This window comes from Lactuca serriola, chromosome 4 (assembly GCF_051521515.1).
Source record: "Lactuca serriola cultivar US96UC23 chromosome 4, Lser_US96UC23_V15, whole genome shotgun sequence".
In the NCBI taxonomy this organism is placed as follows: Eukaryota; Viridiplantae; Streptophyta; class Magnoliopsida; order Asterales; family Asteraceae; genus Lactuca; species Lactuca serriola.
In genome coordinates, this window is record NC_136411.1 from 239,997,947 (window position 1) to 240,012,244 (window position 14,298).

General features: G+C 38.5%; 1 protein-coding gene across 5 annotated transcripts; it reads left to right on the top strand.

Annotated features, from left to right (window-relative positions):
• The first annotated feature begins 8,541 nt into the window (after window positions 1-8,541).
• Window positions 8,542-13,598, top strand: LOC145096874 (serine carboxypeptidase 1-like). 5 transcript variants are annotated; one of them, XR_013704141.1, is made up of 9 exons: window positions 8,542-8,941; window positions 9,195-9,302; window positions 9,423-9,697; window positions 9,794-10,042; window positions 10,174-10,280; window positions 10,356-10,442; window positions 13,037-13,198; window positions 13,277-13,341; window positions 13,470-13,598. XR_013704141.1 is itself a non-coding variant. In XM_079034240.1 (8 exons), the coding sequence occupies exons 1-8, from the start codon at window positions 8,569-8,571 to the stop codon at window positions 11,616-11,618; spliced, it is 1,452 nt and encodes a 483-aa protein (XP_078890366.1). In that variant the 5' UTR covers window positions 8,543-8,568; the 3' UTR covers window positions 11,619-11,796. The 5 variants fall into 5 exon arrangements, 3 of the variants coding, with proteins under 3 accessions (XP_078890364.1, XP_078890366.1, XP_078890365.1); XR_013704142.1 differs by lacking the exons at window positions 13,037-13,198; window positions 13,277-13,341; window positions 13,470-13,598 and adding exons at window positions 11,050-11,342; window positions 11,469-11,511 and having other exon boundaries at window positions 8,543-8,941; XM_079034240.1 differs by lacking the exons at window positions 13,037-13,198; window positions 13,277-13,341; window positions 13,470-13,598 and adding exons at window positions 11,237-11,342; window positions 11,469-11,796 and having other exon boundaries at window positions 8,543-8,941; window positions 10,359-10,442.
• The last annotated feature ends 700 nt before the right edge of the window (window positions 13,599-14,298 follow it).

Below are 14,298 nucleotides of genomic sequence, written 5' to 3' on the forward strand. Positions count from 1 at the left end.
GCTAAAACTGTTTACTAAATATAATTTGGGTTAAAAATGTCTTTTCAACAAGTTTATGATACAAAAGTGTCAAGAAAATGTTTTTAAGGACTAAAAATGAAATGCTTTTATATAAAGGACTAAAAGTGTTATTTTTATAAAAGAAAGGTAGTGAAAAGGGTCAAAGTCATACTTCTAAACAAATTCATTAAGACAAAATACAAGATATCCGACTAGCGGAAAAACGAAAAACAAATACACCTACAATACCAAATATCGTTATAAACGAATTGATTCAGTCTCGAATCAATACAAAACAACAAACGTTAAATCAAAACACTTCAATAGATACGTGATGACTACAATGAGTAAATCTACAAACTTTGGGCTTATGAATTTTAAATTATGCTTGTTGGGCCTTGCAAGCCCACCAACATAATCTTTGGGCCCAAATGGATAACGCTTATATGTTATTGGGCCTTCAATGACCCAATATTTTATAAAAGGACTTTCAATAGCTTTGTTTGCTAGTGGGCCAAAGTGTCCCGCTAGAAAAGCTAGTAAGGTCACAGTAATCAAATATGAGTTGGACCATCGTGTCTTTCGCATCTACGATAGCCTAAGGAACTTACGATAGTAGTGGGACATAATACTCCCCTTCTCTTCATTTGTTAAGGCTTACGCGAAATTAAAGTAGACATACTTAGGACGATATACAATACAGGTTAATTCAATATTCATTCGTTAAGACAATACAAAAATCAGTAATCACGAATACATTTCAGCATCGGGTTTTCCGGGGAATTCAATACTACTCGTTCGAAATATTATAACTATAATACAAAATACCCTTTATATATGTATATATGTTTTTAAAATCATTCATGCATCAACTTATGGATCTCACACTTTGATAAACAAAAGTCTTTTAAGAAAATATCGGATTTTCTGGGTTTTACAAAATACACCAATCATTTTATCACAACATTGCTTATGAACTCACCAACATTTCATATGTTGACGTTTTTCCAAAATAACTTGTATTCTCAGGTAACAGGTAAGCGGAAGGATTAAGAAGTTATGTTAGATGTTATGTTGTTGAATGTACTCAAACTATTTAGGTTATGAATGTGTAGTGTTAAAACAATGTACTTGATATGAACAATTCCAGTTGTAATATATTGATGCATGGCGACGTTTATGTCATGATTCATGTATGTTCATTGTGACGATATTCAATTTAAGTCACGCGAGCCCTCGGACGTTTCCACTGTCTGGTTCGGGGTTGTGACACTTTTAGTATTGGTTATAAGTCAAGTGTCGTAGAATTTGGTTATTAGTTTTCAAGTATAGTATGTTCCGATTCATAGTAGAAGTCTATATAAATAAACTCATTAATTTAGTAGTAATGACTTCAATTGAAATCTTGTAATCTTTGATCCATGCCTGATCCACTCCTAAGACCACTCAATGTATACTATTGTGTGCAACTAAGGTTCAATCGACCGTCGAACTTAATGGCTTTGCTCTGAGTCCACAACCAAACAAGGAACAGGATCCAAGGGAAACTCACCATTTCTAAGTCGATCGCCCCTTAATTACATATAACCTCGAGGTATATATTAAATAATCTCAGAGTTACCATAAGTAAATTGTTTGTAATGCTATGTTATGCAATTTGAGGGGAACACCTAATAAAATAAAATGCGTGCAAATTTTCGTTGATATAACTTAGTACATGTCTGCAGGAAAATTTGACCTTATAGAAGTTCTACATTATATCAATGTAACAGAAAATTTTGACAGCACATAGACCCTTTGACTAGTGTAATCACTTAGACGCAAGGTCAAAACTAGTTGCAAGAAAGAATAGCCCCAACGTATACCCATAAACCTAGTTTATAACAAAAATGCGAGTATTGCAAACACTACTCGAGGCGGGTGGTATCAGTTGGCCCATTGTGGCCTTGGGACGAGGTCGAGGCTCCATGAAGCTCCACAATCCGGCGTTTGGCCGCGATCACTCTCTCCTCGAGAGCTATGTGCCTCACTGGTACTCCCATACCTCCGCCCAAGCAGCGGTAAGGTCCTCAATGAGTTAGTCCACGTGATAGAAGTCTCTTTCCAAATCCATAGTGTGTGCATTGGTGGCTTCTACAACAATGTTCAGATCCCGAACTTGATCTTCCATTTCCCTATTCTGGTTCCCCAGGTTCATGATTTGTTGGACCATGACGGGGAGGGCTCTGTCAGCCGGTCCCCCATGGCTGAGCTCATAGTAACCCTGTTGATCGCCATATGGTGATCGTTGTCGTTGTTGACGGCTCCACCTCTCGATCACTGTTGCCCAACGGGGCTCATGCCCGTTGTATCCGAAACGGTTCGCAGGCACCCTGGCGATGTAAGGAGGGTAAAAAACATTCACCTCTGGCTCCTCCTCTTCTTCTTCGTCCTCAAATTATTCTTCGGGTTCTTCTTCATCCATTTCTTCTTCCTCCTCGGGTTCTTCTTCTTCTTCGGCCACTTTGGGATCTTCCACGGGATCCTCTTCCGGTTCTGCTTCTATTCACCCACCATTTCCTTGGTTCGGAAAGTAGGGATCCGCTGGTGGATGAAATCCTACCATGTCGTCTGTACGAGAATAAGGGTGTAAGAGGCACATAATGAATCTAGGTGTATTGTGTTTTAGTGCATAAAATACTCCTATAGTATGTTAAATGTTTTGTTTGATTGTTAGGGTTATACTTGTATGGAAGTTGGTAGGTTGATAGACTTGTTGTCCATTATGACTATCCCCCGGCATATACTAGTCACTTCTGGGACGAATATAGATGATCAGGCTATATTCCTCCCAGACTTGATTGCATATCCCAAGGCATAATCACAGTGCACAACTCCTCTATTTTTGACTTTTGTGTTTTCCTTAGACGTGACACTATACCGGTATGCATGTATGTACTTATACCGTTTCATCAGAATAACATTTTATTTTTAAAAGTATAATTGTAGGGGAAAATAGTTAATCAGAGAATCTTAGTCGCTTTGTGATTATAGTTTGTATATCTTATGTAGTTTGATATAATATGTTCACTATAAACAATGCTCTGATACCAATCTGTGACACCCCCGAACCAAGGATGGAGGAAACATCAGGAGCTTCTTGGGATTGGCAGGGTACTACCGGAGATTCATATAGGATCTCTCCGAGATTGCGGTACCCTTCACTCTTTTGACGAGGAAGGGGGTGGATTTCTGGTAGGGCCCTGAGCAGCAGACTGCATTTGAGATTTTGTGACAGTAACTCTGCGAGGCGCCAGTTTTTACACTCCCTAAGGGAGTTAAGGATTTCGTGGTGTTCTGTGATGCATCGATCATCGGATTGGGAGCAGTCCTTATGAAGAGAGGACAGGTGATAGCCTCTGCATCGCAACAGTTGAAGCAGCATGAGACGAGATATCCCACACACAATCTGGAGTTAGGAGCGGTGGTATTCGCTCTCAAGATTTGGAGACATTATCTTTATGGGGTCCGCTGTACCATATACACTGACCACAACAGTCTGAGACACATCATGGATCAGCCGAACCTGAACATGAGGCAACACAGGTGGATGGATGTAGTCAATGATTATGACTGCGAGATCCTTTACCGTCCGGGTAAAGCAAATGAGGTTGTACACACCCTGAGCCCCAAGTCAGATGGATCTTCTATTCCAGCAACATGTATGAGGATATTAGTGGATTCTCCACTTGTGAGCTTCATAATGGAACCTTAGGATAAGGGTGTGTGGCAGGGAACTAGAAACTTGAGAGGATCAGGGGAGAGATCACCCGATTTGTGCAGGATAGTCGTGGATTGTTGACCAGTTGTGTTCGGGTCGGGGTTTCGATGTCTGGTGGGGTCAGACAGATTGTACTAGAGGAGACTCATAAGTTTCGTTTCTCTATTCACCTGCAGACCACCAAGATGTACTGAGATCTGAGACTAAGCTACTGGTGGCCATGCATGAAGAGAGAGGTCGCATGGTATGTCGAGAGGTGCTTGACCTGCAAGTTGGTCAAGGCTGAGCATCAGAGGCCGCATGAAAAGCTGCAGCCTCTAGAGGTTCCTATGTCGAAATTGCGAGCAGATCACGATGGACTTCATCACCAAGTTGACAAGAACGGCAAAGGGCTTCGACGCTATATGGGTCATCGTGGATCGATTGACCAAGAGTGCCCATTTTATGCCCTTTCAGGAGAGCTCATCGCTGCTGAGAAGCTGGCCGATATATATATCCACAAGATTGTTGCTCGCCACGGGGTACCGGTCTCTATTGTCTCACACCGTGATGTTCGATTCACCTCCAGTTTCTAGTAGAAGTTCCACGAGGAACTAGGCATGCGGCTGCATTCCAGTATTGGTGCTCCACCATTTGAGCTGTTATATGGATGGAGATGCCTCACCCCAGTCTGTTGGGGTGAGGTTGGTCACAGGTTGATAGGTCGAACCGAGGTAGTTCTGCAGACTACCGAGAGGATTCGACAGATCAGGCAGCGGCTGCAGACTACTAAGAGTCGGCAGGACAGTTACACCGACCGACGCCGATCTGAGTTGGAGTTTTAGGTTGGTGACATGGTACTATTGAAGGTCTCACCCTGGAAGGGTGTGATTCTCTTAAGAAAGAAGGGGAAGTTGGGTCCCCGATACAATGGACCCTTTCATATTATTGCCAAGGTTGCCAAGGTGGAATATAGACTAGATCTCCTAGAGGAGCTCAGTCAGATTCACAACACTTTTCACGACTCACAATTGCAAAAGTGCATATTAGATGAGGATGCAGTGTTGTCATTAGATGATATTCAGGTCAAAAAGCGCCTGAATTACGTGGAGAGGTCAGTGGTCGTTCTGGAGAGGAAAGTGAAGGTTCTACGGAAAAAGGAGGTATCTTTGCTAAAGGTACAATGGGAACATCGGAGGGGATCCGAGTGGACATGGGAGCCGGAGGCCCAGATGCGGGAGCATTATCCGGAGTTGTTCACCGCAACAGACTTGGAGGACGAAGTCTAGTTCAAGTGGGGGAGACTTATAACATCCCGACTCCCAACTATGAATATCAAAAAAATTTATACATCATTTAAGACCCACTCGATGACTTGAAGGCCCCAAGTCGTCGTGTAGAAATTGATCAGGCCGCGTGGTTTATGGAACCTACTAAAAGAGTTTGAGGACCCTAACTCGACGAATTGAGGCTGTGCATGAAAACCCTAATTTTTAGGGTTTGCACCCTATTTAAAGGACCATAAGTCCCCTTCACCAACCTCCCTTATCACTTTACAGTCAAAAGAAACCCTAATCAAGCTAACCTTCCATTCTTGAGAGTGTATAAGGCTAAAGAGTGTGTGTTTGGTACATTCCTTGAAGAAGGTTGAAGTAGTGAGTGCATAACTGAAGGAAGGGGTTGTTGATTCGATATTTGCATTGTTGTAGCAGCCATCTTGAGGTATAAAGCTGCTACCTTGACCTTTCATTGCTTAGATCTCCTCTCATGAAAGAAAATGGTCATTTTTGGTACATCTTGGAGTCATTCTCGGATTAGGGCTTGTCATGAGGACATTGCTTTAGATCTAAACCCCTTTAGGTCTCCTTAGGCCTAAAGAGTCAAGCATTGTGAAGTTTTGGCCAACTTCAATGCCCTAAACCTCTTATTAAGCTTAGTTTTAGTGTTTTAATCCCTTTGAAGCCTTGCATGCACGTAAAGTTGCACTTTACGTGGTATCTCAGTCCCAAGAGGCTAGATCTGTATTTTGGAGCCTTAGAGACGACTGGAAATGGATGAACTCATTAAGACAACAAACCTCGACGAGTTTCTTAGCCAAATTGATGAGTTGGTTAAGGATTTTCCCGCTTTCTAGATTATGAGTGGACTCGGTGAGTGGGTGAGATGACTCAGCGAGTTCACTAAGGTTTTCCTGGTCTTCTGAACATCGAAGAAATCGATAAGTTACTCGGGTAACTCGGTGAGTTGTCTCGAGTGTTTCATAATCTTTTGAGTTATGAAGGAACTCGGCGAGTCAGTAGGTGAACTCGACGAGTCGGGTCAACATGGATTGTTGACTTTGACTTTGACCATGGTTGACAAAGTTTGACTTCTGGAGGTATGTTGGTAATATGGGATTCTAATGGAATTAGTCATGATGGGGATTACAAGCAATTGAGTTTGGGACTGAGAGTTAGGGTTTGATCTTCTTGATTCAACACTACTTGTGAGGTGAGTTTTCCTCACTATACTAACAGGGTCGAAGGCACCAATGCTGACCCTTTTTGGATTGTTATCCTGGTTATCGCATGATGATATGCTTAGTGATCTATTAGATCTGTATCCTGGTATATATATGATGATCCTATGTTTATTGATCTATTAGATCGGTCTGAATTTTTGTACATGCTAGCATTTGTTATTTGTGTGTTGAGTGTATGCTTGCGAGTGGGTTGAGGTGGTCCTGCTTTGTGCTGTAGGCCAAGATACCCGGGGCAGCCCTGAGAGACTAAAGGCCCAATGGGGCATACCAGTCAGGCTGAAGGCCCGAAGAACGGTCCAGATAGGCTGAAGGCCCGGTAGGGCGGACAATACATGTTGAAGGTTTTGAGAGTGGGTCAGATAGACTGAAGGCTCGGTAAGGACGGTCCAGTTATACTACAGACTCTATATGCATATTGTTTGTTATGATATTGTCCAGGTTTGTATGGCGTTGGTATTTTGGAGGAACTCACTAAATTTTGAGCTTACAATTTTGGATTTTGTTTCAGGTACTCCAGATGATCGCGGGAAGGCGAAGTTTTGATCGTGCACCTGCTCACATTTTATGCTTTTGATTTTTGGGATACTCTAATATGAAGCTATTTTGAAAACATTTTGTAATAAATAATGTTTTTTGGATACTTGAAAAAGTTTTAACTTTTTATGAATTTTATGGATGTTACATGAACGCTTGCTATTCTTGAACCTCAACGACCAGGAATCATTTGAATCGTCTGAATCAACAATGAGAAGAATTTGAAGATGAAAGATGGAAAAGAAGGTAAAGGAGAACAAGGTAAAAAAGACGCAAGAAAACGAAGGCCAAAGACGACTGGAGGGATGATCTGCACCAGAAAAACAGGGTGAAAACAAAAATCAACAAAATCGCCTAAGAGAATCCATGAATTTTAGGCAAAAGACCACCGGGTGTTTGGGATTTTGCTTCAACACGGAGTTTTGTAATTTCTTGGGAGTGCAAGTCGATTGCTGACAGGTAGAAAGGGTTTGCAGAGAGAAGGGAGGGAGGAATAAAGGTACGACGGGTGGAGATCTAGAGGAGAGAGTGCAGAGGTAGAGGAAAACAGGTGTTCAAAATTTTGGCGGATTTTTTTCGGCACTTAACTATTAAGGAGATGCGCGCTCTTAAAATAAATATAAAGCGACTGCAATTTTAAGACACACAAAAATACATGTGTTAAATACTTCAAATTTTCAAAGAGAGACATTGTTTTAGGACACGCAGTTTTACGCGTCTTAAAGACACGCAGTTTTACGTGTCTTAAAGCCAATGTATATTATAGTTCGTGTGTCATTAAAGGCCTATATTCTAATATTATGAGTCATTTGTTGACCTAATAGTCCATGAACAATGTGTCAGTATTCATTGATTAATATTAGAAGTGCATTGTTGTTTAATATTTAAAAGTATATCACATTGTTATTTTTTGCTTAAAGTTAATAGTACATTGTTGTTTTTGGGTAACAAACAACTTGAAACATATATTATAGTTTTTGTAATAATTTATGTCTGTTTCATAAAATATGTAGTTTTAAGTTTTTGCATATAATAACAGTATTTCTGCATTTATAAAAACATTTTATTTTCATGTAATAACAAAATATTTTGTAAAGTAAACACCAAAAGTGATGACATCAATAAGGGCGGCGATGGGCAATAACGACGATTTGATCACTAGGGGCACTTTAATCAATGGCATATCAATAGAGCGACAATATTGTGTGTGACTTCAATGGCGAGAGACATATATGTAATAATTACGACACCAATAGCGGTGACATATAGGCAAGTGCAACGACTAATGAGCATCAACCACAAAGCAATAACTATGACTTATTAACGAACGCGTTTGACACGAAACGTTTGGGAACTTCTGATTTTAACGTTTGACAAAACGCTCCGTTTTGAACAAAAAATCTTGTTTGACACTACAAACTTTTAGCGTTTAGGTTATAAAAAACGTTCTAAACCTGAAAGCTATCTCATGTACCTTTTAACAAAACGCTAACAGCTACCCACTATCAATTTCATGCTATCCGCTAGTGTTGTCAAAGAGGCCCAACAACATTTTGTTTCTAAAGCCTTTAACATTGATTTTAGAAAATTCTAATTTACAATTCAAAAGTTTTCAACCTCACTCTCTAAAAATGTAGAATAAAGATTAACCACGAATCCCAAAGTGCATTATAAATGAGATAAGGTAATGACGTCAGAGCATTATCTAACCAACCACGTCTACAAGAAAGTCTATAAAGAGACACACATACACAACCACTGATAAAAAAGTAAAATGGCCCAAATTTGTCACTTTTTACTAGTTTTTTCAATATATTTTCTGTTTTTTTCTGTGGCAAAGAAGCATAACCAGATCACCAAACTCAACAAATTGACCGAGTCAAGAAGATCAGAGAATCCGCCAGCTGGGGAACCATGGACAGAAGAAGATATTTCAAACTTCTCTCCTGTACTTTCTATTGAACCTCAACAAGGATCAAAGGAAGCAGACAGGGTTGATAGGCTTCCAGGTCAACCACAAGTGGACTTTGATCATTTTGCAGGCTATATAACAGTCGATTTAAAGGCTGGAAGGGCATTGTTCTATTACTTTGTTGAATCACCTCACAATTCATCAACCAAACCTCTCCTCCTCTGGCTAAATGGAGGTAATGCGTTTTTTGTTTCATTCTACTGCTGTAATGGGCCCATGACAATATAAGATTACATTTTGTCCTAACCAATTTTTGGAATCAATGTGAACTGAACTTTAACTTTTTGTTCCACCAAAAAAAGATGCCACTAAAATAATGCTTGCAAAAGACATGAATATCATTTATTCTCATCATGGAATATTATATGATAAATCATCATGATTTACATGTGCTGAAATTGACCACTAGTAATGAAGATAATGTACAGGGCCAGGGTGCTCGTCGTTTGGATACGGAGCCATGGAAGAACTTGGACCCTTCCGAGTCAACAGTGATGGGAAAACACTTTATCGCAACGACTATGCATGGAATAATGGTAACACAAATTAATTCCTTTAAAAGCTTTTTATGACTATTTCTATGATGAGGATGAGGGAGGACACCTTTAAAAGCTATCACAATGTAAAACGTACCCTAAATCCTGAAAATCTGACAGTGGCTAATGTGCTGTTCTTGGAGTCACCTGCTGGAGTTGGATTCTCGTATTCAAACAAAACGTCTGACTACACAACCGCAGGAGACAAGCAAACAGCGAAAGACTCATACACTTTCCTCATCAACTGGCTTGAAAGATTCCCGGAATACAAAACCCGAGATTTCTTTATTACAGGTGAAAGCTACGCAGGTCACTATGTACCTCAACTCGCATCCCTCATTCTCTCAGAAAACAAGAAGACAAACCAAAAGATTATTAATCTTCACGGGATTGCAGTAAGCCTTTAATTTTTTTATTCACATGAACAAAAAAAACCCTATAGATTTGTGAAGTGATCATGTAAACGTTTTTTTTTTTTTTTTTTTTTGTAGATTGGGAATGCTTGGCTAGATGACAATATATCTAATCAAGGGATGTTCGACTACTTATGGACACATGCCCTAATCTCCGATGAGACAAATGCAGGAATCAAAAAGTATTGTGACTATATTTCTGGGAATTTCCCAGAAAAGTGCAATCAGTATTTAAACCAAGGAATCAGTGAACTTGGTAGAATTGATATATACAACATCTATGCACCACTATGTGATACCACCACACAGAAACTTGGATCCGGATCTGTAAGTCTTGGATTCCATTAATCAAAGAATATATATATAGCGCGCACCCACCTTTCAAAAACTATATAAAATGTATCCTTCGATTTTAATTAATTAAACTATCGTTTAAAGAGATAATGAATTGGAACTAGGTCAAGAACTTTGATCCTTGCTCTAGTCTTTATGTGTCTTCATATCTGAATCAAGCAAAAGTTCAAGAAGCTCTGCATGCCCGAAATACCTCATGGAGACATTGCAGGTACCACTTTCCTTATAAATACCTTATGGATAAGATAAAAATGCTGACTATTTATTTTCTTATATATATGAGCAGCAGTTTTGACTGGCCAGATAGCCCAACGACCGTTTTGCCTATTATCAATCAACTAATTGGATATGGTATTAGTGTCTGGATATACAGGTCAGTCTACCCAGTTTACACCCAATTCTATTTTTCTTTTACTTAAAGCAGAGATATGACTTAATCTAATAAACTATATATGGGTGTTACTTTTTTTATAGAATGCATGAAGTAAGACTGAATGAAAAAAAAAAAAAAAAAAAGACAGTGAAAGGAGCTTTTCCCCATGTGCTACCTTTCTCTTAATTTTTTTTTTCAAACATCATTTATCCAAACAATGATTTATCCGGAGTCCCGACAATACTTAATTAATACAGTTCTATGAGTATCCACTGCAAGCTATAATATTATTTTATTCATTTGATTAAAAGCATTCACAATACTAGCTCATTAAGAGTTTCTTCAGTGAAATAAGTTGGTGAAAGTAAAACAAACTATTGAGCTTTTTCAACCCAAAACTTTTTAACTTTAGCCTTAAATTTACAGCGCTTTTTCACAATTCCAATACTATTAAATTCATTTGCATAAACCTTTTTTTTCTTTTATCTTGGTAGGACCCAAAAATAAGCTCTATGAAAAAACATTACATAGGTTAAAATTTTCGTCTATTAAGTTGGCACCAAAAGTATTATTGAAAAAGCTTTGAAAAAGTTTTTTGCTATTGTAGATGCTCTAAATTCTTGTAGATGTTGTAAATAGACATTGATAGTACCCATAAATAAGCTTTGTGAAAAAGCTTCCTTATCGCGCATGGATGTTTATTAAGCTTTTGGTTTGTTGATGTGGGGATGATGTGTTTATTGTACTTATAAAAGCACCTTACAAGCTACTCCTGATTCACGAAAATTTCTCAGTGGTGACACTGATGGAATTGTCCCAGTAACATCCTCAAGGTACTCCATAAACAAGTTGAAGCTTCCAGTAGAGTCTGCTTGGAGGCCATGGTACTATAATAAAGAGGTAAACAATATTTGAAAGGTTAATCACATCGAATAACAACCTAGGAGCAAGCAAAAACTATATTAAAAAATAAATAGTACCATATTAATAGACAAACTGAAGAAGTTGATGATAAAACTGTGATAGGTTGGAGGATATGTGGTAGGCTACAAAGGAGCTGTACTTACCACAGTGAGAGGTGCAGGGCATGCAGTCCCAAGCTACCAACCAGAAAGAGCATTGTTGATGATTTCATCATTCCTTGAGGGCAAACTTCCTCCATCTTTGACTGAATAATCCTTATAGGTCGTTTACACCATGCAAAAAGACAAGACATAATCAAGTTGTATCCGATCTTATTGGAAATATAGAAAGGTCATTTACAGCATGGAAAATTTATATATAATAATAAATATGCCTCTTTAATCATTTTCCTAAGGTTTTATAATATACAAAATGGAAGGAAATTCGTCCATTGCACCGAGTAGAGTAAACCACTCCATAATTATATCAAACACTAACACGGGAGAGATGTAACATTCCCGTTGGATGAACACAACAAGAATAAAGAGTATTAGGGACGCTGCTTTTTGGGACGACATGTCCTTTAGCGACGACACCAGACAAGACACGCTTGGTGTTGCTGCTAAAACATCGACGTCGCCGCTAATAGTGACGTCGCTAAAGGTCTGGACCGGAGATCCGTGGGAGACACGCAACTTTCAATCCTGACCCTTGGTTTGGAACAAGATCGAACGGATAGGGTTTGTTCCGGTGAAAAACAATTGAGACGGCATCTTTAGCGGCGACATGTCGCCGCTATTGTTATCATTCCGTTGACAAACACTAGACTAAATCTTGGCTCTACGATTCTCGCCCAATCCAACGGTCCATGATGTATAGAAATGGCATGTTGATTTCCCTCCAGATGGTCGCCGCTAATAGGGTTCACATCGCCGCTATTAACGTCGTCGCTAAAGGTTTGCCCCTTTAGTTCAGCTTCCACAACCGCAAACACATTTTTCTCTGTAACTTTTCACATACTCCGACGATCGACGATTTCCGACATCAATCACGACGACGCCACTCTCCTCCGCCGATTGACCTCCAAAGTCGCCACCGCCGATTGAGTTCCAATACCGAGTCCCACCACGAATTAACCTCGAAATCGGACTCCACCGACTGTCGTCGAGTATAGGCCTGACAATCATGTCGTGTTCGGGTTGGCGTGTCGTGGGTTGGCGGGTCAAAATATGCCAACCCAAACACGACCCATTTAAATATACAGGTCACGGGTTGGCGGGTTTGGAACATAAACCCATATATGACCCGTCAACCCATTTATTTATACGGGTTCACAGGTTGGTGGGTTCGTGGGTCAGATATGGGTTCGTGGGTCCAAATTTTAGACATTTAAGTCTTAAACATTCAAATGAAAATTAAAAACATTTATAGAAACATGTTACAAACTTAGTCTTAGAGGTTACGACTTACGACCTTAGACCATCCACCACGAGTCAAAATGTCAAAATAGTCAAATGGTCTATAAATCAATAGTATATATTATATAATACTTATTAAATATTAATACTTGATATATAAATATATTTAAAAATAAAATAATTTTTTTGTTGAGAATATAAACGGGTTGGTGGGTCAACCCGTTTATTTTTTGAGAAACCCATATATGACCCGTTTAATAAACGGGTTGGCAGGTTAGCGGGTTGGCGGGTTGAAAAACTCAACTCAAACTCATTTATTTCGTGTCGTGTTGCGGGTCGTATCGCGGGTCGTGTCGAGAATTGTCAGCCCTAGTCGAGTACCACCTCTCTATTGTCGACTATCAGATCAGGTTCCGACCTTCTATCTCCGGCGAGGTTGGTTTGTGTTACCAATTTCTCTTTCTCCACTAGCGATTGAACACAGTGACTGATTTTTTTTTTTTTTTTTTTCAGTTTTTAAGCTGCCATTCGAAGGCCACGCATCACCATCGATAGCTTTGTTTTTCCGGCAACAACAGGTATTGTTTGAATTTATGAATATATATATATATATATATATATATATATATATATATATATATATATATATATATATATATATATATGAAATTGATATGAAATTGGTACTGTGTTCATTTTTTCCCAGTGAAATTGAATGTGAAACTTTTGACTGATGTGATTTTGTGAAGCTTTTGATGCTGCGAAATTGGTATGAACTTCATTTGTTTTGGTTTGGTATGTCAAATTGGTATGAAGTGCATTTGATTATATATATATATATATATATATATATATATATATATATATATATGTGTGTGTGTGTGTGTGAAATTGGTTTTGGTATTATTGTTGTGATGTTTGAAATTGGTATGTCAAAAATGTTGTTTTGGTTGATGCTATATCAAAAATATGCAAATATGTATGTATGAATATGTATGAAAAAAATGTATATGTATGTGTATATATGAATATGTATCAAAAAAATGTATATGTATGTGTATGTATAAAAAAATATATATGAAAATGTGTGTATAAATGTATATATATGAATTTATGAATGTATACATATGTGAAATTGTTTTTGTTAATTTGGTATGAACTTTATACTTATGAAATATTTATTATTATTAGCTTGTATAAGTGTATATATCTGAGCACATTGTTGTGCCTAAATAACAAAAGTCAAGGGTGGAGCATGTCAAAAGGTGAAAATGTAGGGATAATATGTGAAGTATTATATAAAACAATTTAGAATATGTGAAGTTAAATACTCAAAAAGTCACCACTTAGAATATGATTTATTAATAAAATCAAACACGTACACATCCATCCCACAGTTTCCATCTTTTTCCTCTCATCAACTCAAACATTACTTATAAAGCAAAATAACCCTCCATTAGTTGTAAATTCCTATTCCAGTTTAGAAAAATCACTCTCATCTTCCCCTTTCATCTCTTCACTTTCTCCCCTCATCT